A 25,084-nucleotide genomic window follows, 5' to 3' on the forward strand; every position below is an offset into this window, starting at 1 on the left:
ACACTAGAAATATTCCTACGGTGGGTAACGTCCAGAAGCATGAACTAAAACTGGATCTATGTGAAGTCGTTTCAATAGAATGCAGCTTCCAAAAAGTTGCTGCGCTGAATCTAAGAAAGGCACTGGTCCTTTAAAGATAACACATGCCCTGTCTGCCATGCATGGGAGACCAACTGCAGAGGAGAGGGATCGAGTCCCTAAGCTTAGTAAAGAAGACCTGGCGTTATCATCTATGAGGTTGATGGTAGGAGGAAGATCTTGTGCACCAGGGTCCAGGGGCATCAGCGTAGGAATAGTCTGACAGGAGGTGCCCCCTCATTGTGTGAAAATCCCCACTCATTTTAACAATGTGGAAGTAAATTTCATGTCCCAACAAGACAACCCAGGAAGAGCCGGAAACAGTTCAAACCAACTGTTTCAGTAATTTGATCAGGGATTCATTCACTGATGAGTTGTGATTAGTCCAGCTGGTCCTACAAAGGAGGACTGAGGGATTATTATTACAGGTTATCTGGGCTCTGTCAGCTGACTACTGGTGAACGATGCTGCTATGTTGGTTGTAAGGCTTGGAATGTGAGGAGTGTCACTTTGTCTGGATAGGAGACTATGATCCCTTATTTCCTGGGCAGGGCAATGTTTCCCTCCCGGAAGATGAGGCTCTTGGTGTTCCGCTGGGACTTCCCTTAGTAGCCATCCTGGTTATCCCACACCTCTTGCTCTTAGATCCATAGAGTGATGGCGAGGCAGCACGGAAACAGGCCTTTGACCCACTGAGTCCGTGCTGACCATCAACCACCCACTTACACTATTCCTACATCAATCCCATTTTTGTTTTCTCCTCACATTCTCACCAACACCCCCCCCCCCCACCCCTGATTCTACCTCTTACATATACACCAGGAGTGATTTTCCAATGGCCAATTCACCTAACAGCCAGCATGTATTTAGGATGTTGGAGGAAAGCGGAGCAGCCAGAGGAAGCCCATGCAGTCAGAGTAAGAACATGCAAACTCCACTCAAACAGCATTCGAGAATCAGGATTGAACCTGAGTCTCTTGCAGTGTGAGGCAGCAGCTCTACCAGCTGTGCCACTCTGTCACACAAACCCGCTCTTCACCCTGTGCCCTATGCCCCTCAGGATCTGGGTCCACGTTCTGGCTCTTGCCCTGGCACTTCCTGCACATATAATGTTGGGTGCCACTCATCTGATGGAGGCACTGGTATCTCATCTTCAAAAGAATTGATGCCTTCCACAGCAATTCTGTAGGACTGTGGATTGATGTGAGGAACCAAGGAAGCAGAGGGTAGTCCTTGCCTCCATGGTCCATTCCTTCATACTTAGGCAGTTCAGAATCCATTTGGATGAACACATGATGTGTGCTTCCCAGAAACATGTCATTCACATTCAGGATAACCTTCCACTGATCCACAACCTGAACAATGAGGGAGTTAAAATCCTTCTCATTGACAAAAATGCCCCAGTTATTTAATGGGAATCATTATGAGTGAACTCGATGGCTACCTGCACATGTGGGAAGGCAAAAATGCCAGCAAATCCCATCGTCCAAGATGCCATCTGCAGCTCACTAAAGCCGTCATATATATCCTCGACTCTGTGTGGATACACAGCCTGAGTGCCCCCTCTGACGCAGGAGCGAGCAGCAGATTGGAAGCTATGGCATGTGTCTGCTGCAATTGTTTGGAAAGATCCAGTGGTGAGGAAGTTTAAGTCAAGGGGACCTTGACCTCCATGGGGAGAGCAGTCAAGGCGCACATGAATGGCAGAAGGTTTTCCCAAAACATCTTGCAACTCAGTGATGACAGACATGGAAACAAGATATTGTTCATTAGAAAGGTCCAGATTGGAGATCTACTTGAGCATAAAATTAAAATTTGATCCAAACCTGACCCAGCTACAGCCAACCTGATCCAACCTTGAGCCCAAGGACATGACTTGTTTGATATCAGACCTGACCCGAATTCAACACGTACAATCCAGTCCTGTCAGGTTCCGGTTGGATAGCCGGGGTCTAAATCAACTACTGAGGTGAGGTGAGGTGAGGTGAGGTGAGGTGAGGTGAGGTGAGGTGAGGTGAGGTGAGGTGAGGTGAGGTGAGGTGAGGTGAGGTGAGGTGAGGTGAGGTGAGGTGAGGTGAGGTGAGGTGAGGTGAGGTGAGGTGAGGTGAGGTGAGGTGAGGTGAGGTGAGGTGAGGTGAGGTGAGGTGAGGTGAGGTGAGATGAGATGAGATGAGATGAGATGAGATGAGATGAGATGAGATGAGATGAGATGAGATGAGATGAGATGAGATGAGATGAGATGAGATGAGATGAGATGAGATGAGATGAGATGAGATGAGATGAGATGAGATGAGATGAGATGAGATGAGATGAGATGAGATGAGATGAGATGAGATGAGATGAGATGAGATGAGATGAGATGAGATGAGATGAGATGAGATGAGATGAGATGAGATGAGATGAGGTAAGATTTCTTTATTAGTCACATGTACACCGAAACACACAGTGAAATACATCTTTTGCGTAGGGTGTTCTGGGGGCAGCCCACAAGTGTCGCCATGCTTCCGGTGACAACATAGCATGCCCACAACTTCCTAACCCATACGTCTTTGGAATGTGGGAGGAAACCGGAGCACCCGGAGGAAGCCCACACAGACACGGGGAGAACATACATACTCCTTACAGACAGCGGCTAGAATTGAACCCTGGTTGCTGGCGCTGTAATAGTGTTACGCTAACCACTACACTACCGTGCAGCCTTACTGTACTTATTTATATAGAGCCTTGATATGACTTCAACCTAGGGACTTACCATGGATTCATTACCCAATCCAATAGCTGCATACAACCAAGTCAGGCTCAAGTTGGGACACAACCAAGGCTGGAAAATCATCAAAATCTTTATGGTAAATTTCACACAGAACTGCACCAGCCAATTTCCTGATAGGCGTAATTTTATCTGGAAATGATTGTTGGTGGATCTAATACAGGTTAATTGCTTTTTATGCACAATATGTGCATAAAAACAAGCACTAATGAATCCAATTTGTAGCTTTTTGTGTTTCCCACATATTACTCTGGATTCTCTGCATGTTACTTCACGATAGATTGGGAATCCACAGGTACATATACATTATAGATGAGATTACAGAAACAGGGGTGAGGTTGTAGAAGGATTTGAAAGCAAAGATGAGAATTTTAAAATAAAACTGTCACTGAACTGGAGTCAGTTTTGTCCAGTGCATGCAGCGGTGATGACTGAGCTGGACCTGGTTCAAGTTAGGATTAGACCACTGCAGATGCTAACAATTCAAAGAGTTGGAAGATGGGAGGCCAATCACGTGGGCACTGAAGTACTCTAGCTTCGAGGTAACGAAAGTCTGAATGACGCTTTCAGCAACTGATAAGCTGATATGAGGTAGAACCAGCCTCGGCTCTCTTTGCATTTTACACTGACCGTTTTACACTGAGCTCTTTCAGCAGAGAAGATCAAGACTTGATATTGCTTCCTGCAGTCTAATCAGATCTGGCGATGAGTGGCTCAGCCAATTAGTCACTTCCAAATTTTGCTTCAAAATCAACATTCCGGTTGGCATGCTTCAAACTGCAGGAAGCACTGATGAAGGACACATCAGAGGATGTTACCAAAGTCAAAGTCGAGTTTATTGTCATATGCATAAATGCATGTGTGCACAGGGGCAATGAAAAACTTACTAGCAGCACCACAGGCACATAGCAACCAGAGTTTGAGTGAATATTGGTTCTAATGAGTCATGGGCATCAGTGGTGGAGGTGAGCAGATTGTTCCTGCAGAAATGCTGAATGAACAGCCAAAGATTAAACAGCTGGGATTTTAAAGGGATTATGAAAAACAGGCCAAGAAAGCAAAGTGAATCGAGAACATGAAAGAAGAAGGTGAGTAGACCTACACAAGGAAATGACAACCATTAGCAAAGCAAGTGAAGTGGCAGAGTTGAGGGAAGAGCTATAAGTTTGATTTGGAAGTTTATTCTGAGGGAGAAATTAAGTTGTCTAGGGTGGCATTGAAGTCAGAGGAAAGAGGATATTGTTGAGATGATGAGCAAAAATATTCTTTATTGCTAAATAAAAGAAAAAAATGAATCAAGTTTGGACACTGATTGTAGCTCAGGTATTTTTTTGAAAAATCATTTTAAATTCTGATGAAGGTTAAACTTTGAACGGCAAACTAGTAAAAAGCAAGGACCAGAAAAGAAATGAATGAGTGTACAGGTTGGCTTTTAGGAACCAATTTTTAAAGGTTATACATTATTAAAGTAAGTAATGTGTGACTTTTATAAATGTAATATCAAAAGGAAGAATGATTGTGATTCAGCATTGGAAGTCATCAAGCAGATTGACTGATTTTAAGCAGACACATTTACTTTATTTCTCCCATGGACCATCTTAAGAAAGCTTCTTCCAATTTTAAACATAATATTAAGAAATTTCCTGTGTAGCAGATACATATATTTATCCAAATATCTTCATTACAATTTTATATTCCTCCAATTGAATTATATTATAAAATAAAAACAAAAAGCATAGGAAACACTCAGCAACTCAGCTTCTGGGGAGGGAAAAACAGAATTAATGTTTTGAGGTCATCACCTTAAAACATTGTGTTTTTCTCTCTCCTGACCTGCTGAATACTTCCACTATTTCCTACTTTTGTTTTAGATTTTCAGCATTTGCAGTCTTTTTTTGCTTTTCAATTCCTTCCAATTCAATACTGATTAAATTTAGTCAATTCTTTGCATATGTAAACGATCATTATGATAATTCTGGACTGTTGCAGGTGACAGAATAAAGAAATAGAAAATACTCTGTATGAACTTTAGCAAGGCCTTTGACAAGGTCCCTCACGGCAAGCTAGCCTGGAAGGTTAGATCACATGGGATCCAGGGGGAGATAGCAGATTGGATTCATAATTGGCTCAGTGGTAGGAAGCAGTGGGTGATGGTCGAGGGCTGGTTCTCAGACTGGAGGCCTGTGTCTAGTGGTGTGCCACAGGGGTCGGTGCTGGGACCTTTGTTGTTTGTAATTTATATAAAGGATTTGGATGTGAATGTATAAGACACGGTTACTAAGTTTGCAGATGATCTAAAATAGATGGTGTTGTAGATAGTGTAGAAGGTTATGAAAAATTACAGGGGATCTTGATCAGCGAGGTATGTGGGCTGAGGACTGGCTAATGGCTTTCAATCCAGATAAATGTGAGGTATTGAATTTTGGGAGATCAAACCAGGGTTGGTAGGGCCCTGGGGAGTGTTATGGAACAGAGGGACCTAGGAGCGCAAATGCATAGTTCGCTGAAAGCGGCGTCACAGGTAGATAGGATGGTGAAGAAGGCGTTTTGCACGATGGCCTTCATTAGTCAGGGTATTGAGTATAGGAGTTGGGAAGTTATGTTGCAGTTATATAAGACATTTGTGAGGCTGGACTTGGAGTATTGTGTACAGTTTTGGTCACCCTGTTATAGGAAAGATGTTATTAAACTAGAAAGAATGCAGTAAAGATTTACCAGGATGTCACCTGGACTTGGGAGCCTGGGTTACAAGCAGAGGTTGTGCAGACATGGACTTTATTCCTGGAGTGTCGGAGATTGAGGGGTGACCTGTTAGAGGTACATCAGATCATGAGGGGCATAGATGGGGTGAAAGCACAGAGTCTTTTTCCCAGGGAGAGGTTGCTAAACACAAGAGGACATAGGTTTAAGATCAGGGGCGAGAGATTTAAAAGGGAGATCAGGGGCAACTTCTTCACGCAAAGTGTGGCGTGCATTTGGAATGAGCTGCCAGAGATAGTGGTTGAGGCGAGCACATTAGCAATATTTAAAAGCCATCTAGACAAGTACATGGATAGGAGGGCTTTAGACGGCTATGGGCCAAACGTGGGCAGATGGGATTAGCTTGCTGGGCAACACAGTCGGCATGGACAAGTTGGGCTGAAGGGCCTGTTTCCATGCTGTATGACTCTATGACTCTGGAATAAGCAAATAGTGTGTTGCTTTCAAATGATAAAAAACATTATAAATGCTTTACTATCACATATGTAACAATTGGTGGCATCAGATTCTAGCTGGCAACCACTAAAGTGGAAATCTGCACTGCTGGATAGAATTGTGTTTCCAGAAGGATAACACGTGCATTCAAAAAACTCCTTGGTGCATTGTAATAGTCAGCAATTATATGAGATGAAAACTAAACTTTGAATATCACTCAGGTGAGAAATCAGTAATTATGTTTTCTGATTGTTTCATATTGATTAGGATACTGCAATTACTGAATCTTTGAAAATACAGAATAGCCTATAATCTGCAGTGTCAATACTTAGAGAAGATGAGTTTGAACCAAGGTTGTATGTTCTATATGAAACAAGGTCAGTAATAGTTCTGACTAAAACTTTCTTTTATTACAGATTTCAAGTTGGTATCCAGTAAAAAGAAAGACCAGAATCAACTGACTGGGAGGGGTGAGATGTGATGGGAAGGCAGGTTCCTGCAGATCTGGATGCAGGATCTTAGTGTTAGCAAATGAAGGGATGGACACAAGATTCATAGAACTTACAGCACTGAAACATCTCATTCAGCTCATTGTTTCATCCAGATACATCTGCATATTACCCTATTGCTTTACCCTTACTTGTTTATCTCCCTTCCCCTTAACTCCATCTATCTATTCCCCTCAGCTACTCCATATGGCAGCCAGCACTGCAACACTAAACATCCTAATCTACAGTCAGTGCTGGGAATAAATCATGTTATTTCCCAGTATACATATGTTGTGTATCAGACCTTGTACTACTACACCAAACTCAGATGTATCAACTCAAACTCGGACGACAGCTTTGTGCATTTCTAAATGAAAGAGTTATCATCCCTGCTGCAAACTACAATGGGAATTATTCACAGTGGTTTGTGTTATAGATATAATCAAAGAATTTTATACAACAGGAGGCCTCTATCCTATTGCATCTGCACCATCTCTCTGCCAGTGAAGGCCTGTTTCTCTGATCCTTCCTTGCACAGAGCAAAAATGCTTTTTTAAGCATCAGCGAACTGTCCATAGCATCAACATACTTCAGGGCATTCAGGTTGGGAGAGTGAAGAGGACTGTAGTGTAATAACACTCCCTTTCACTGTGCTCAGCAGCCGCGTGTGAATTCTGAAGGCTGTGTTGCCTTCCAATGCCAGAGTCAAAGACATCTCTGTCACTGTATCACACACACCACAATATCCAAGACCTAGGATTGCACTGAGAGGCAAACCATGCAATATCTTTGGATCTGTCAACTGGCCAGGAAAAGGCCACTCCTAGCTTGGAATCTCACTGAAATTAATTTGTGAGCTTTGCATTGTGGCTGGCAAAGGAAGGATCCATGGCTTAGGTAAATGGACTGAAGAAGAATTACTCAATTGTTCCTCTCTTCTGCAGATTAATTTTCTTTAATATTTCATAACAGCTATACCTGACCCATTCAAAAATATTTTAATAAATGCAAATTTTCCCACACAATTTAACAATGTTTAGAATTGGCAATTCCTAGCTGCAAAGGGAGTTAGACTGCAACAGTGTGTTTTTGTCATGGTAGCTTTAGTATAATAAAACCTCATTTCAGTGGTAAAAAAAACATAGAAAACCTACAGCACAATACAGGCCCTTCAGCCCACAAAGTTGTGCCGAACATGTCTCTACCTTAGAAATTACTAGGCTTACCCATAGCCCTCTATTTTTCTAAACTCCATGTACCTATCCAGAAGTCTCTTAAAAGACCCTATCGTATCCGCCTCCACCACTGTTGCCGGCAACCCATTCCACACACTCACCACTCTCTGAGTAAAAAACTTACCCCTGACCTCTCCTCTGTACCTACTCCCCAGCATCTTAAACCTGTGTCCTCTTGTGACAGTCATTTCAGCACTGGGAAAAAGCCTCTGACAATCCACATGATCAATGCCCCTTATTTCCTATACCTTTTTGCATTTTACTGCTTCTAAGGAACCTATGGTTTCTGTTGCTTTTGTCTTCCTTTTTATACACATGTACAAGTCCTCGCTGTTATTATTTGGTGTATCGTAAGTTTACTATATCTTATTGATTTTATAATTTGTTATGCTCTTCTGCTTGTTTGTTCAAAACTCTCCCAATCCATAGGATCATTGCTTCACATGGCAGCTTATAAAACTTCTTTTAATCTAATAACTTTTGATTAGCTACAAATGGATCACTTTTCCTCTCAATTTATTAGTCGAGAAATTGCATCCATTTCTGCAAACTTTTAATACTCAAATTGCATATAGAAGTGATTTTTACCCAGGTTAGATTGGCTTAGTGATCATCTCTGTGTGAGGTTACGTCCATAAGGAAATCGGCCTGCTCTCTACTGTGGGCAATTTGCCTTAGCACTGCTGACATGTCCCTGGTGTCAATTATGTAGTGCATATGTCATACAGTCATAGAATCGTACAGCACAGACACAGTTGCTTCAGACCATGGAGTCCAAGCCATCAATTAAATGCCCATTTACATCAATCCTACATTGATCCTATCTTATTTTCCTCATTTTCCCATCTACTCTGCTCAGATTCTTCCACTCATTGACATACTAGGGGCAATTTACAGTGATGAATTAATCTACCAATCTTCCTGTCTATGGGATATGATAGGAAACCCAAGTACCTGTGGGAAACCCATGTGGTCACAGGGAGGATGTGCAAACTCCACACAGACAATGCCAGATATCAGGATTGAATCTGGTTCTCTGGATCTTTGAGGCAGCAGCTCTATTAGCCACACTGCTGTGTAGGGCCCTGTATAGAGACAGTATAGAGCCCTGTCTATTGCCAACAGAAAATGGATGTTTTGGGCTCAACTTTTGATCTTCTCACAGAAAAGCTAGGAGTATATTGTGCAGAGATGAGAAAATAAAGCGCTATGACATTGATGACTTGCACACAGCATCCATCAACCTCAGTTTTCAATTGTCAAGATGATGGAAAGTGCATCAGTGGATCTCCCTTCATTGTTCACAGCCTCTTTGTACCAAACTCATCTGAACTACATGTTGCAATCACCGGCTCCTTGTTCAGCCCACCCCTTGCAGTGATGGCATGGGACTTGGGTCAGATCAGCACATGGTGGTGGGGGGGTGGGGTGGGGTGGTGCCCATACACACTGGAAATCCCCTTTGCCTGTCCCCCACCATTGCTGCACTGTCTTTAAGCCCCACACACCCTGTTATCCAGCTGTTCTGTGCTGTGCCATGTGCTCTTTCAGTGTGATGCCCTACCCAATGATCAGCACAGCAATGATGTGACAACTGTGAACATCTAAGGAAGCCCTCAATGGAAACTGCCAGATCCAATTCTGGTACATGATCTTACATGCAAATGGCAAAGGCACCATCTTTAATACAGTTTTGCCCAATTTCACAATATTTTGTGGGTGATCCAAATGAAATTTTAGTTGTATTTGTTGCACGTTCTGTGTGCTGAGAGAGTGAAATCCAACTGAGGCAACTTCTCGATAATTATTTCTTAATGGAATGCATGTTCAATGAGAATTAACTCCATTTTCCCTATCAACATTGAAGGATACCATTCAGCCCAGAGAGTCCATGCCAGCTTTTTAGAGCAATCCCATCAATCTCAGACCCCCACTTATTTCCCTGTAAACTATACTTTTACAACCGCCATTAACAACACCCACCCCCTCCCCTCACCCTGATACTCTCACTAGCCACTTGCAAGGGCAATTTACAGTAGCCAACTAACATAACAATCAGCATGTCTTGGGGATGTGGGAGAAGGGGAGATCAGAGCACATGTCTAACAGGGAGAATGTGTAAGCTCCATACAGGCAACACTGGGAGGTTAGCATTGAACCTGGTTCACTGGAGCTGTGAGACAGCCGTACTACCTCCAATGCCACCAGATATTCTTTAAGTATTTGGTATCATCTTTTCACCAACAAAATATTTTAATCTAGTTGACCAATCTATCTTAGTGAACTCACTCCTCATACCATGTAATTATAAGTATTTAAAATGGTGTTTTGTAGAATTTGACACTGAGCCATGTTAAGCAAATATTAGGATGCATGACAAAAACTTTGTTAAAGAGGTGAATTTTAAGGAATGTGGCTTAATGGAGAAGTGGAAAGGACAAAGAGAGGTTTATGGGTGATGGAATCTCAGAGATTCGGGCAGGAGCAGCTGAAGGCACAGCTGCCGAAGTAAAAGAAGTTAGACCTGGGGAGCCAAGACATGTCAGAGAGTTGTGAGGCTGATTATTACAGAAGCAGAGAGTGGCAACATGATGGAAGGATTATATCAGTAAGCACAAGGGTGATATGTGAACAAGATGTGGTGTGTGTTGCCAGACATGCAAGAGAGATTTTGAAGAGTCAAGTTACATAGTGGAAATCAGTTAGGAGAACATTAAAACAGCTGAGAACGACTCAAATAGCTCTCTGAACCACGATAACAGCCACTTAAACATTTGTTAGGATGGATGACATTTGCAGTATGATTACTGCCTCACCACGGCTGCTTTCAAACTTTAGTGAGGTGCTTTACTGGGCAATTCCTCCAACAGTGAAATTGGGAACATTGAAAGAAACACTATGACATTTTCTGAAGAAGTGTCCAGTAATAAAATGAATGCCATTTTAGAAGAGAAAGGCATATAAAAAAATAACAACTACAGGAAAAATTGTAAATCCTTTGAAAAGGAATAAAAGCCCAAATGCCATAAATATCTATTTCATTGGTCAGCATCTGATTGAGGAAATGTGTATTTCCCTTCTCCTTCACATGCTGACTGACCTGTTGTTACACTTCCAACATTGTCAAAACATGAACAAGAAATGGTCACATGGTTTCAATTGGCAACAGTCCCAGCAGAACATCAATGTCCTGATATCAAGCTACATTCTTTCATGTTTCCTAGTTCTAAATAAGACCTTTGATGAGCTTGGTTCCTACACAAATGAAGCACATTTTGTGTGCTAGCTCAACACACTAATGTTTCTTCTGCAATTTTGAAAAGGAAAATCCTTCTTGCTTTACATGATGATGATATTGCCTCACTGTATTGTGGGATTTGACAATTTATGATTCCTCCAACTGATGAAAGAAGCAAAATAAATTTGGTTTGATTTTGACAGTAATTGTGAATCCCCATTACAGCTATATGGCAAAATATAATCCTTAAAGCAACACATCTTAAATAGATCCATAGATCTAAGTTGCCTATTGCTGCTAAAATCTGCCACAGCTTTCTTTGTTCTTCCTCCCAGCTTCTTGCTCAGTTTATAGAGACAGTAAAACACTAAAAATAAATGGCAGTTCAATACCAAGTAATTGAATTAATCCCTACTGTAAGCCGTCATTCATTGTGTGCCTGTTAGAAATCCATCAGTTATCCACAAGTTGCATTCATAAGGGTTAAATTTAAGACAGGGAGGTTTGGAATTAGTTCTGCATTGGTAAACAAATATATTGGTCTTTTGACTTCAACATAAAGTTTAACAATTTAGATCTTAAATGCCTCTCCCTTTTCCCTTCGCAAAATTGGAACTGGTAATGGACGATGGCAGCAGGAGAGACATGGGGAGTACCGGAGGTGCGTCTGAGTGCCTGGGGTGAGGTTTTCCTAGCAGTACATGGCTAGAGGGATGATCTGCATCCCTGGAGCTCCTGGTGCCTAATACCCTCTCTTTTACCATAGTTTTGGGTCACATGAATCTTTTCATGCCAAATTGCCACTTTTCCCCTCCTGTCTGCTCTTTTGGGTCCATTTCTTTTTAGGTGTGTGTCATTAGAACTCCTTGCAGCAGTCCTTTCGTCACTTTATCACACATGGCCTCCACCAATACAGAGCTGTCAATCATACAGAAATTGCTGGAAGTACTCAGCAGGTCAGGACACATTCATGGTAATGAGCATGAAAGAGAAGGTCTATTGTACCATAGTTCAAAAGCTGTTCATTTTGGAATTGGAATTGACATTGGTTTATTATTGTCACATGTACCTGGGTACAGCAAAAAACTTGTCTTGTATTCCGTTCATACAGATCAATTCATTACACAGTGAATTGAGGTAGTACAAGGTAAAACAATAACAGACTGCAGAATGAAGTGTAACAGCTACAGAGTGCAGTACAGGTAGACAATAAGGTGCAAGGTCATAACGAGGTAGATTGTGAGGTCAAGAGTCCATTTTATTGTACTAAGGGACTGTTCAAAGCCTATAACAGCGGGATAGAAGCTGTCCTTGAGCCTGGTGGTACATGCTTTCAGGCTTTTGTATCTTCTGCCTGATGGGAGAGGGGAGAATTGAGAATATCTGTTGGGGTGGGTGGGGTCTTTGATTACGCTGGCTGCTTTACCAAGAAATGAGAGGTATAGACAGAGTCCATGGAGGGGAGGCAGGTTTCTGTGATGTGCTGAGCTGTGTCCACAATTCTCTGCAGTTTCTTGTGGTCACGGGCAGAGCAGTTGCCATACCAAGCTGTGATGCGTCCAGATAGGATGGTGCATCAATAAAAATTTTCCAATTCTGAGAAAAATAAAATTATCAAACTGGAAATGTTAACACAATTTCTCTTGCCACAGATGCTGCCTGGCCTGTTGAGGTTTTTGAATTTTTTTTGTTTTATGTTTATAGCATTTATGGTATTTTACTGTTGATTGATAGTTTTTTTCTGCAATTGCAGGGTGATCTTTAGTGCAACAGCTGAATCCATGAATATACTGGAAGTGTGACCTATTGATTGATTGGTCAATGTAAGGGAGATTGAATAACTTGATGGATTTACTTAAAGGATCAAAGTAGCACTTTGCTTGATTTTATTCACGATGTGAAGGCTAGAGTTTGAAACAGGCAAAATATATTTCTGAATCAGGCAGCTGATCAACTGTGAGGTGATAATTCAGTCCCTGATTGAGATTTACCAGAGATAATGGACTGCCAGGAGAGGTTTCAGGAGAAGACAAGACAAATTAAATTTACTGTATCAAGAAGCAGAATTTGATCAAATCTACAGAGCCTATAATCAATCACATTTTTTTTAAACAAGGTGCATTTTAAATGTTTTCACTATTTCTATTATTCTTAAAATGTTGTTTCTTTGGTACTTCATTGCAAATTATATCAATTGCTGATAAATGTACCTGATACCTTAATTCATAAGCCTTGGCTGTCCATGAGCATTTTAGTGATATTTACCACCTGGCAAAGGGCATCACAAACTAGGTCTTCACACCAGTAAGTGTGAAGTGATCGTTGGTATCTTATGCAGGCAAGAAAGCAAATCACCTAAATCAATTGTGGTGATTGACATGATTGCTAACCCTAAAAATGAAGGAAAAGTACAGCTTTCATATCATAAACAATAAGGAAATGTTGGATCATTGAGGAAATAGAATTCTACAAAATCTCCCAAATAACTAAAAATCCAAATACAACTCCACCTCAAAAGCATGACTCAAGGTTCAGCTTGGGGACATGATTTCTAGTTAGTGCACATATGTCATGTGAATACAGTGAGATACATAATATCAGAAATTTACAACAGCTTTGGGAAAAATGACCGCTATAAAATCACAGGAAGATTATGGCATTAGCCAATCTGCCTAGTTCATCCTTTCTCCATAATCCTGCAAATATTTTCCCTCCAAATACATACTCCATTCCCTTTTAAATTCCACAAATGAATCTGCCTCCATTACATCAATTTCTCTAACTTCCGGTAACCCCAACCCTTCTTTTTCTTCACCCCCCCACCCCGTCTTCCCCCATTCCTGTGGCTCCCTTCCCCCACTTTGATGACCTGCCTACCTCCCCTCCCCCATACTTTATTCCATGGTCCACTGCCCTCTCCTACTGGATTCCTTCTTCTTCAGCCCTTTGCCTCTTCTACCTATCACCTCTCAGCTTATTACATCTCCCTCCCTCCCCACCCGCTCACCTGGACTCACCTATCACCTGAACTCACCTATCCCCCTGCCTGTGTGTGCTCCTCCCCTCCCCCCCCACTTATTCTGGCTTTCTGCCCTCTTCCTTTCCAGTCCGGATGAAAGGCCTAGGCCCGAAAAGTCGACTGTTTATTTCCCTCCATAGATGCTGCCTGACCTGCTGAGTTCCTCCAGCACTTTTTGTGTATTGCTCCAGATTCCAGCATCTGCAGAATTTCTTGCGTCTCCATTACTCTTGGGGTGCATTCCAAATTCCAACCAACCACTGCACGAAAACGTTTGTCCAAATGTAACTTTTAGGAATATATATTTATTGATTTTTTTGGCAGAAAAATCTCAGTTTTGATCTTCAGTTACATTCAGAGCAACTCCAGGTCATTGAGCTAAGAAGCGGAGTCAGAGGTCGAGCCAATTCGTCAATTTCAAAAATGTAAGTGAAATCTTCACAAGATTGTTGGATATTAGTACGAGTTATCAGTTATTTGCAGGTTGAATCACGAAATGGAGATTCTAAAAGGTGCATGAATTATTGTCCAGTCAGGGACTGGAAAACCTTGAGCCAAAACTTTTCATCTTATTGCCTGCATAAGATACTTGGGATCAGCCCACACTGTGCTGGTGTGAAGGCTAAGTCTGCTGGCTCAAAGCATTCTCAACTCCACTGGTGTGGCCTAAATGGCAGCAGGGCCTCACTGACACAGAGGAAGCTCCGCCCTTAAAATCCTCTGACAACTTTGATGGAAATTTGGCTGTCAGGAATATTATGTGACACATAGAAATGAGGTAAATATTCTTTTAAATGTTAAGTTAATAATGTTTCATAAAATAAATAAAACATTTACAACAGTTGCAGATATTAAATGGCCAAAATAATTAAATAACTCCATTGCTTATTTTTCCATGGCCCTGCAATCCCCATTGAAATCAATGAGGTTGAAAATCATCACAAAGCATCTTGATAGATATGGCACTTACTATTGACCAGAAGGTCTGGGACATTCACATTTTGACTACCAGTGCATGGAAAGCTTGGAATTGCCCCTGTCTAATATGGTAATTACTTGCCATGTTGAGTGGAGTTGTGGACAATTATCCATAAAGATCCATTTCCATATGCACTATGGAATCCATTGAAGATATCCTTGAGGCTATTGAAGACTGGCAGTATCATGAGAAAGCCTCTTTGCTTTCTAATTTCTGGCTATCATATCTCTATTTTGAAACATATCACAGAAACTACCAAAGGATCAAAATTAAACACAATTTCACATAGATTACCATTGTTTCTGAAGCTGAGTAATTTAATACTTTCTTATATTCTTTGAGAATAATAAACCCCTATTGTTTTATTGCATGGATCATCAAAAATAAATAGCTTTGACAAGCTAACAAAATCAACAGCAACTGGAAAAGAAATAAATAGACATTAACAATCAGTAATATATCATATTTAGACACTGGCACTTAAACAAAAGTTGACATTAATCCAATGTTGGCATGTCAAATTGAACTGAAGGAATCCATTTAAAGACAGAAATAGCAAGAAAGCCAAGTGTAAATAAACAGACGATACAAGACCACCATTATTCCCACAGATGTATCCATGGATTAATATTAAAGCAACAACTCAAAGGTTAAAAGTTTGATCATACTTTTATAAATGTTCTTTGTTGAAATACAGATAAATATTCACCCATTGTTATGAAGTAGCATTCTGAATGACACAAAAACGTGCCCACTTAACCTTTAGGAAGATTAACATAAGAATCAGAGCACAGCATCCATTTGTTATGAGTAAATTGCACGTAAAAGTTATTTGATGTAATTGTGTCCATTCTGAATGGATATCCCGCATATTGGGGAAATGGACTTGGCATTTCCAAGTGTAATTCACCTTAGTGGGCCTGATATTTTTCTGGTATCACTCACGTACCAAGAGAAACTGAAGCAATAATGTGCAACCTATAGCCTTCAATTTTAACTGCCAATAAATCAAACAAACCGAGCAGCAGAGAAATGTTGATTAAAACACCGATGTGTTGCTGTTTGCGTATGTCTGCCAGAGTTTCCAATACTACTCATGTTAAACCTCACAATGTTTATTATAGACTTTAAAATTCACCCATAATACTGTAGTCTCTTCCTGAATAATGAGCCTGGGCTTTGCAGAGGCATGAGGTAAGGAAGGACAATTGCAGAAGCTGTGTGACTACACACTCTGAACACATGTGTCCCATGTGGATGCCATGGCGGTTACTCCTTTGGGTTTTGACTCATTTCTCATGGACCCAAGCCACGAAGATGTGGCAGCTGTGATCTCTGCAGGATCTTCCTGGGAGAAATGCACAATGTATGTTTTAACCCAGAAATCAGGGTGAAAACCATCTTAATTTTCTTTAATGGGTTTTATGAATTTTGGCATTTTTGGGGGCTCACCTTGATTGGGTGTTAGAGAAAATGCAGCACTCCTTTAGTGCACCAAATAAGGGTGAAATCCAGTTATATAGAAGTGGAAGTAGATGATAAAAAGCAAATAACAGTCAATTTTGTGAAAGGCATGTGTTTCCCACAAATAGTACTTTAATGACAATGAAGATTTTTCTCAGAGTTATTTGCAATTCTATAACATTAAATTGTGTGACCGAGAAGAAAAAGGGACTGAACCTGCTAGAATCCAAAAGGGTTCATCATACTTTAGTAGGAAACCTTTCATCTGCACTTTTGTTATGTTTTTATCCGTTCTTTCCTTGTTTACTTTCTCTCCTCCCCCACTTTTCTATGGCTCCAATGAAATCAGATGACTGCATGATATCTTTCCATACTAGTATTCCAAAGATTCTGAAGTCACATTGAGTCCATTACAACAATATCTGTCAGACTTCTGATACCCTTACCTAGTACTAAAATGTTATTCCAAGAATACCTGGGACTCCCATGGTATCTTGCCTGATATCTAGTTAGAATATGATTCCAAAGACAGTAATAGTTTTTTGATACCTTGATCAGTATCTTGCTGCCAATAGTTTAAAGGATGCCTGTGGTCTCACCCAATTTCAGCTGACAAATTACTGGAATATATTTCTATGTCTTTCCAAGTGCCTATCATTGGTATGAGCTGATATATTATTTGATTGCTTTTTTCAATCAAACTTTTCATAGCTAGAGTTTAAAGAGAAGCAGTATAACACTACTATAATTTATATGTATATTTGTTATTTTTAATCCATGAGTTACTATTGTTTTATTGGAAAGATGATAAATGAACTTTCACATCACCAAAGCCTATGAAATCACCAGTAGCCAATGCATTTGTAGGCATTGTGAACATAAGAGAAAAATTGGTGGTAGAGTGAAGAAGGTTATTGAAGATTACAATGGGATCTTGATCAACTGGGGCAGTGGTCCAAGGAATGGCAGATGGAGTTTAATTCAGATAAATGTGAGGTGTTGCATTTTAGTAAGACAAACCAGAGCAGGACTTACACAATAAATGGTAGACCCCTCGGGACTGTTGTAGAATAGAGAGATCAAAGGGTGCAGATACATATTTCCTTGAGAATGGTTACACAAGTAGATAGGGTAGTGAAAAAGGCATTTCACACACTTGTCTTCATTGTTCAGAATGTTGAGTACAGGAGTTGGGACGACATGTTACAGCTGTACAAGACGTTGGAAAGGCCACATTTGGAGTATTGCATATCTGTCATTGAACTGGGGAGGGTGCAAAAGAGATTTATGAGGATGTTACCAGGTTTGGGTTAAAGGAGAGGCTGGATAGGCTGGGGCTCTTTTCACTGGAGCACAGAAGTCTAAGGGGTAACTTATTGAAGATTATAAAGTCATGGGCATAGATAAGGTGAATAGCCAAAGCCTTTTCCTCAGGGTAGGGGTGTTCAAAACTAGAAGACATAGGTTAAAGTGAGAGGGGAAAGGACTGAGGGACAACTTTTTCCACACAGAGGGCAATGGTATATGGAATGAGTTGCCAGAGGACATGGAAGAGGTGGGTACAATCATGACATTTAAATGACATTTGGACAGTTACATGGATAGGAAAGGTTTGGAGGGATATGGGCCAAACACGGGCAAACAGGAGTAGCTCAGTTAGGGAACTTGGTCAGCATGGACAATTTGGGGCGAAAGGCCTGTTTCTGTGCTGTAAAGCTCTCTGACTCTAAGAGCTGCAGTGAGCCACACAGCCTCTTGAGCTTATTCTGCCATTAATTAAGATCATGGCTGAAGTGCTGCATCAACACCACCTCCCCATGGCCCCTGGTTCTCTCAGTGTCCCTAAAAATCTATCCCTCTCAGTCTTAATTGCACTCAAAGTCTGGGTATCCAGAATCATCTCCCAATCCTCCCAGTGAAGGAATTTGCCCTCAGTTCAGACTTATATTGTGGATTCTAAATGGTAAGACCATGACCATCTTGTCTACAGTCTACAGTTAGTTTATGCATGTCATATGGATGTCATCAGGTATTGCAATCGTCGAAATATATATTCCTGTTGAATGTATGCATTAGTTGATCATAATCTGTAAATTCTATTAAAATGATTAGGGATTGATCGTTTGAATCTAAGTTACAAAAGTCAACGTTAGCGTACTGCGGCATTTCTCACAGAGGTGACGCACTTAGTGATCTGTCATCATTTCATCCCCATTTCCATTTACTTTGTAAGAAAACAATAAATTTCCCATGCCCGTACCCCAGAAAAAGTGAAACTGGTGAGTTAAATCTCAAGGAAACATCAATGCCAAAGCTAAAAGCCATCAACTGAATTTATTTATAACCGTTGTCTTTTTACACAGCGTAAGATGCGCAAAATTAAGTTAATGTGTAAATGGACTTGTTTTACCTGGGAAAGATAACCGGTGCATTCGTTATAAGAGAACCCCTTGTGGTACTTTAAACGTAAAGTGATAGTTTCTAATTAAGTTCAGTGAGGTTGATGCCATATTTGGCATTGAGAGTTTTATATAGGTGTTACAAAAATAGTGCAGTTGGATTGCTGTTAAAATTTAAAAGCGAGCTTTTGAGTTCACGTACACACTCTCCCAGTGCGTACTTAGGGAGCATAAAGGGATGAGGAACGTTGAATAACGTTCTTCGTTTCGAGTTTGTTTCCTCGAGGATCTGAAATTGCAACATACAATGTGTATTTTATAAACATCGCAGGTCCGGCGAGGATGTGCATTGGTCCGTTTATTTTCCCACAAAATAGCACCTTATGGTAGCACTAGCCGAAAGGGGATGCTTCTATTGTAAAGGAGCAGAATCTGACGCTCATTGTCACATACGTGTGCAATCAGACGTCCAGTTGTCAATGAGATCTCTCCTCCTTCTCCAGCTGGGGACAGTAACCGGCGAGAGAATCTCCAGGTCAACTGGGACATCGGGTATGGACACACTCTGCTCTCTGAATCTACAGGTAGCAAAAAAAATGTGTGCGTGTTTCTAAAAGCTTCTTTCTACGTGAAGATCAAAACAAATAAACACTAACAGGGGCACTGTACTCCCACACAGACAATTACAAGGGTGGTCTGTGGGGTGTAGCCACTGTGACCGTGAAGATGTGTTACAGGCTGTCGCAGACGTGTCGGTACAGAGCGAGGCTCCCACTCTATTCTTCCATGCCATTGACCGAGGATACCCTCGGCTCTCTACATCCTGAAGAGCCTCTTAAATAATGAGCTAAAGCGGGATTTTTAGATGAACCGAATAAAGTCCAGTATCATACTTTCATCCGCCTTCTCATTCCAGTCACCCAAATGGTTTGCATCGCTTCCCTTTGATTGAGCTTAAGCGCGTATTCTATTTACAAATACTTTCTTGAGAGGATTCACCCGAACGCAGCGAAATAGTTCGGGAAGCTTTTCAGTGTAATTTTAAAACTGGGTAAGTTCACGTTACCGTGTATGGAAATTGTGTTTTACTTAATTCCTGACGAGCGGGGCAATTATTATTAGTCCCCCCCCCCCCATTCATAGCAATTGATCTGCAGTTTGCTTACCCAGTTTTTGCGGGGCAACTCTTGCATTCGTGCTCACTCACCGACACACATGACTGGGGGTCAGGTATGTGAAGAGCTCACCTGTCTATACTTATTACACACAGCGTCATGATGGAAGCGGTACAGCACATTACATCCATCGCAATGAAGACGTTGCAGAAGACTTGCCCAAATATCCACTGGCCGCCTATCAGGTCGGTAACGATGACAAAGGGCATCACGGCCACGGCCACCGACAGATCGGCCAGGGCCAGGGACACGATCAGATAGTTCGAAGGCTGGCGCAGCTTCTTCACGAAACACACCGAGATCATAACTAGGCAGTTGCCCGAGATGGTGAGCAAGGTGATCGTGGACAGGACGGCCCCGATGATCACCTTCTCCGTGTCGCCGTAGGGCAGAATCTCCGCCCCGCATTTGGTGCCATTGCGCTGCGGGGAGGTGTCAGCGATGGGCGTGGGGTACTGGGCGATGTGGAGGAGCTCTGATGATCCCAGCGAGCCAGGGATCATCAGAGGGGTGTTCAGCTCTTCCAGGGCTCCCCCGACGGTGTGCCAGCGGAGCTTGCTGATGTAGCTGCCGTTAATGTCCATCACCAGGTCCGACAGTGCCCACAGCATTGGGTCGGCGCCGAACCTCTGCCGTTGAAGATGTTCACACACTGTGCAGAGCGAATCCAGACCCAGGGATGAATTGGCCGTGCCTGCCTGCCCGCGGCGCCAATCATTCGGCAGATTAGCTTTCTTCTCAGTCACTTTTGCGGGACATTGGACTAGTTGGGGAGCCCGTGCAAGCGGACGGGTTCTGCAGATCCCTCTACTCGGGGCACGGCAGTGGAGGAATTGGCCCGCCCCTCTTTTCTCCCTCGCTTTACGCAAACTCTCTCCAAAGGTGAGCAGTTTGGAACAAAAGCGAAGTCTCGCTCAGGCGTGAGGTGGATCAACATATTCTCAGTGCTGGTGAACAGAGAGCGCTCCTCCGCTGTTTAACACACGCAAGTTAGATCGAAAACTCACTGTTTATCTCTCCTTGCCAAATATCCTTGGAAATTCCCTCTGTACGGTCACGTTCCACATGGTCCAAGCTCGGCTTTAACCCTTTCCATCACTCTGGTTTATCTCCTGAACCCCCTTCCCCGTTTGCTGTACCTTGAGGTGCATTGGTGGGTCTGTCCCATAGAGCGCCTCCAAAGTGATTTCAGACCTGTATTTTTTATCTCCCTGTCGATGTCTTTTTTTGTTGTTCTAGTAGCCAGCTTTTGAAAGCAGCTCTCAGCTCCTTCGCAAACTGGAAGACTTTGGATGACAGTGTGAAATATAGACCGCCAGCCTGACGTGGCAGGGAATAAAGCTGAGAGATGATATAAATGTGGTTCGGCGGATCTGCGGTTAATCTGCACATTGAGTCAGCTGGGTAATCAAACCGAAACTCTGCCTTCATTTGCCTCCTTCATGACAAGTGTGGGCTCACAATTATTCCCACAGACAAACTGGCAATACAAGGATTACAATAGTTACTTTCGAAATGATTGAATGTACTGTTTCTGAGGGCTAATCTCTTTTCTGCATTGATTTATTTAATTTGGCCTTTATCCTTTTTCATTCCGAAACTTTTTTTTCACCTGTTTTAAGCGCTAGTATTATTCCTGCTTTGACATCGTTTTCTCCGATAATGGGAGAGTACAAAAAAACTTCAGTCTTTCACTGCCGGCGGGATTCTCAAAGTGAAATGAATTCCCCGTTGCAGTGTAGATTGACAGCGGGCAATCTGCTTCTTGGCAGAGTCCCAGTTGCCGACTGATAAACAGAGACCTGTTACGTGAGGCTGAAATTCTCCATATGCGCCATTGTCATATTGGGAAGGAGTGTTGCTAAATGGATAAGCGCTGGGATATTTAATGGATCCCTGCTGATAATGCACGTAGATTTTAAAAAGAGTCATAGAGTTGTACAGCACAGAAACAGGCCCTTCGGCCCAGCTCATCTAGGCTGACCTTTTTGCCCATCAATATTAATCCCATTTGCCCGCATTAGGACCTTATCCTTCCATGCCTTGCCTTGTTTAAGTGCCTGTCTAAACGCCTCTTAGATGTATTTGATTCCACCACATTCCAAAGATCAACCACTCCCTGTGTAAATAAAAACTTTTCCCTAAGGTCCCCTTCAAACCTCCTATCTCTCACTTTAAAACTATGTTCTCTTTTTTGAAACTCCTCTACTATTGGAGGAAAGATTTTGACTGCCTACCCTATCTATGGCTCTCATAATTTCACATAATTCCATCAGGTCACCACTCAGCGTCCTTTGCTCCAAGGAAAACAAGCCCAGCCTATCCAATCTCTTCGCATAACTAACGTCCTCCTATCTAGACCACATCCTGGTGAACTCCACCTCGCAAACAAAACATGATTTCCTAAACCACTGCCCTTGTCACCTCGTGTGTTCTTAATGTGCAGAAATTATATTCAGGCAAATTGGAATTCTACCCATCAAAATTACTAATAGATCAAAACTTTTAAGCAAGGTGATGGTATGTCTTGATCCATTTTGTACAGAAGACTAAAATAAAACATTTTTTCTGATAAATGTATTCACAAAATTTTGAAGTTAGTATTCATGGCTGATTGAGTGGTATTGAGATAGAATCTCACTTTTTTCCATTTGTGAACAAAGCTCATAATGCCACTTAAGAATGCTGAATTCATAATAATTTGATTAATAATGAATTTGCTCAGAGCATTCAATTTGAATGCTATGAGAGAAAGAAGTAAATGCTTTCAATTCATCTGCGCAGCAACCAATGGACAGCTCCTTTAACCATAATTAAACCATTTCTCAAAGGAATCCCCACAGAAGCCAGAATTGTTGTGATGCTATAGATAAAATAAAGAGGGGATTAAAAAGCAACCTCACTCCCCATATTCACATCCAGATAATTTTTAAAAATTTAAAGTTGCAAGAAGTAATATTGTGTATAAGTAAGCCCAGGGAAGTCAGGTTTTTACACAGTAGGGGTTATGGGGAAAAGGCAGGTCGTTGGATCTGAGTCCGCGGCCAAATCAGCCACGATCTTATTGAATGGCAGAGCAGGCTCAACGGGCCAGATGGCCTACTCCTGCTTCTATTTCTTATGTTCTTATGTTCTAATATGTTATTGTTGGTAATTAAGACTGAATATTACACAAATTACAACAAATTCAACAAATTACAAGAAGATGCACAGATATTCCATCATTTGTTAAAACTGCTTGATATTACCACTGCCTGTAGAGTTCATCATGAAAAAGAGAAGCTAAAGTTAGATATTCTCAGGAACTAAAATAAAATATTGTGGATACTTCAAATCCAAAACATAGCAGGAAATACTCTGCAGGTTAATCAATGCCTTCAGAAAGAATTACAGAATTTGACAGCAGCAGCTCCTGCATTCCCACTACCAGGTGGCCAAGCTCTCTTTTCAGGTAAGGTAGCAATCTAGTTGCACTTCTTCCAATTTAGTGTATTGTATTGGCTGCTCATAGCACAGTGTTCACAAGATGGGGAGACCAAATGCACTCTGATCCCCAAGTCTGATCCTGACTTGTCTTTATTCAATTTTCCTTTTGTTCTTTCGTCCCTTCCCCCTTCCCCCTTTCTCTGCATCTCAAAAAAATGTATTACTTAACCCTTTCATGTTCAGATGAAAAGTCATCAATCTGAAACATCTTTGTTTCTTTCTCTGCAGATGCTGTCTTCCCTGCTGAACATTTCTAACATTTCTTCTTTTAGTTCTGAGGACTATTATTGTGAATATCAACAGCATTATTGTAACTTTTCTGAATAATTATTTTGATGTTCAATATCTTTCATTTATTAAATTTAGATATCTAGCCTAGGACGATTTTTTACTCACTCCCAGTGGTGCTTTCATCAATACTCTGAAGGTAAACAATGATTGCAACACAGAAAATCATTGGCCCTGTCAATATAAAATTATTAATAAGCAACTAGGGAATTAGGCTCATGTTATATTACCAGAATTGCCATCTCTAAAGTGTTAAAAAAAAACTCATATTACTGGAATTTTAATGTAATTCTGTGATAAGTTATTAAAAGTAAATGATTGCTGGAGGTTTGCTCAGTAATGGCTTTTAATATTCATTCTTGCTAATATCATTTTCATGGCTGTAGATAAAACTTTTTAGACAGAAGTAAAAGCTACGTCACATAATAATTTAAAAGTGCTGAATCAAACATGAGGGTCAAAAATATTATTTTTTTGTTATTATTACATCTGTTTTTGCCAATACACTGCTAGTGGAAGTCATTGCAATGTGAAACCATTTTACGATAACATCCTTTCAATGAGCAATTACCAAATATCATAAACAGAATATTGTACCATGTGACAGTTTTTACTTTGCAAATGTCCTTGGGCAGGATACTGCTGCTATTTCATAGAGTTATAGAGTGATAGAGCCCTACTGCATAGAAACAGGCCCTTTGGCCCAACTTGTCCGTGCCAAACAAGTTGCCTACTTGAGCTAGTTCCATTTGCCTGCATTTGGCCCAAATCCCTCTAAACCCTTCCTATCCATGTATTCATCTAAATGTCTTTAAAATGTTGTAATTGTATAGTCACCACCACTTGCTCTGGCAGCTTGTTCCGCATACACATCACCCTCTTGTGTGAAAAAGTTGACCCTCAGGTCCCCATTCAATCTTTCCCCTCTCACCTTAAATCTACATCCTCTAGCTTTAGACTCCCCTATCCTGGGAAAAAGGTGGTGACCATTCATCTAATCTATGCCCCTCATAATTTTATATATCTCTATAAGGCACATCACTGGTCACAGGGCTCCAACCTGAAGAACTACCCTCCACTATCACACTCTGACTCCTACTGCAAAGCCAATTTTGTATCCATTTGGGGAACTCACCCTGGATCCCATGTGATCTAACCTTCCGAACCAGCCTACAATGTAGGACCTTGTCACAGGCCTTGCTTAAGTTCATGTAGATAATGTCTACTGCCCTGCCCTTGTTAATCCTTTTAGTCACCTCTATAAAAAACTCAG

The 25,084-nt window shown here is 41.4% G+C and overlaps 1 protein-coding gene across 1 annotated transcript in view; it reads right to left on the reverse strand.

Moving 5' to 3' along the window:
* Positions 1-21,283, reverse strand: part of LOC127576938 (5-hydroxytryptamine receptor 7) — a 29,797-nt gene extending 8,514 nt beyond the window's left edge. The window contains exon 1 of the mRNA XM_052027765.1: positions 20,110-21,283. Within this exon, the coding sequence (XP_051883725.1) occupies positions 20,110-20,648 (539 nt within the window). The 5' untranslated portion in view covers positions 20,649-21,283. The remainder of the gene's footprint in view (positions 1-20,109) is intronic.
* Between the last annotated feature and the right edge of the window lie 3,801 nt (positions 21,284-25,084).

Source organism: Pristis pectinata, chromosome 12 (assembly GCF_009764475.1).
Source record: "Pristis pectinata isolate sPriPec2 chromosome 12, sPriPec2.1.pri, whole genome shotgun sequence".
NCBI lineage: Eukaryota > Metazoa > Chordata > Chondrichthyes > Rhinopristiformes > Pristidae > Pristis > Pristis pectinata.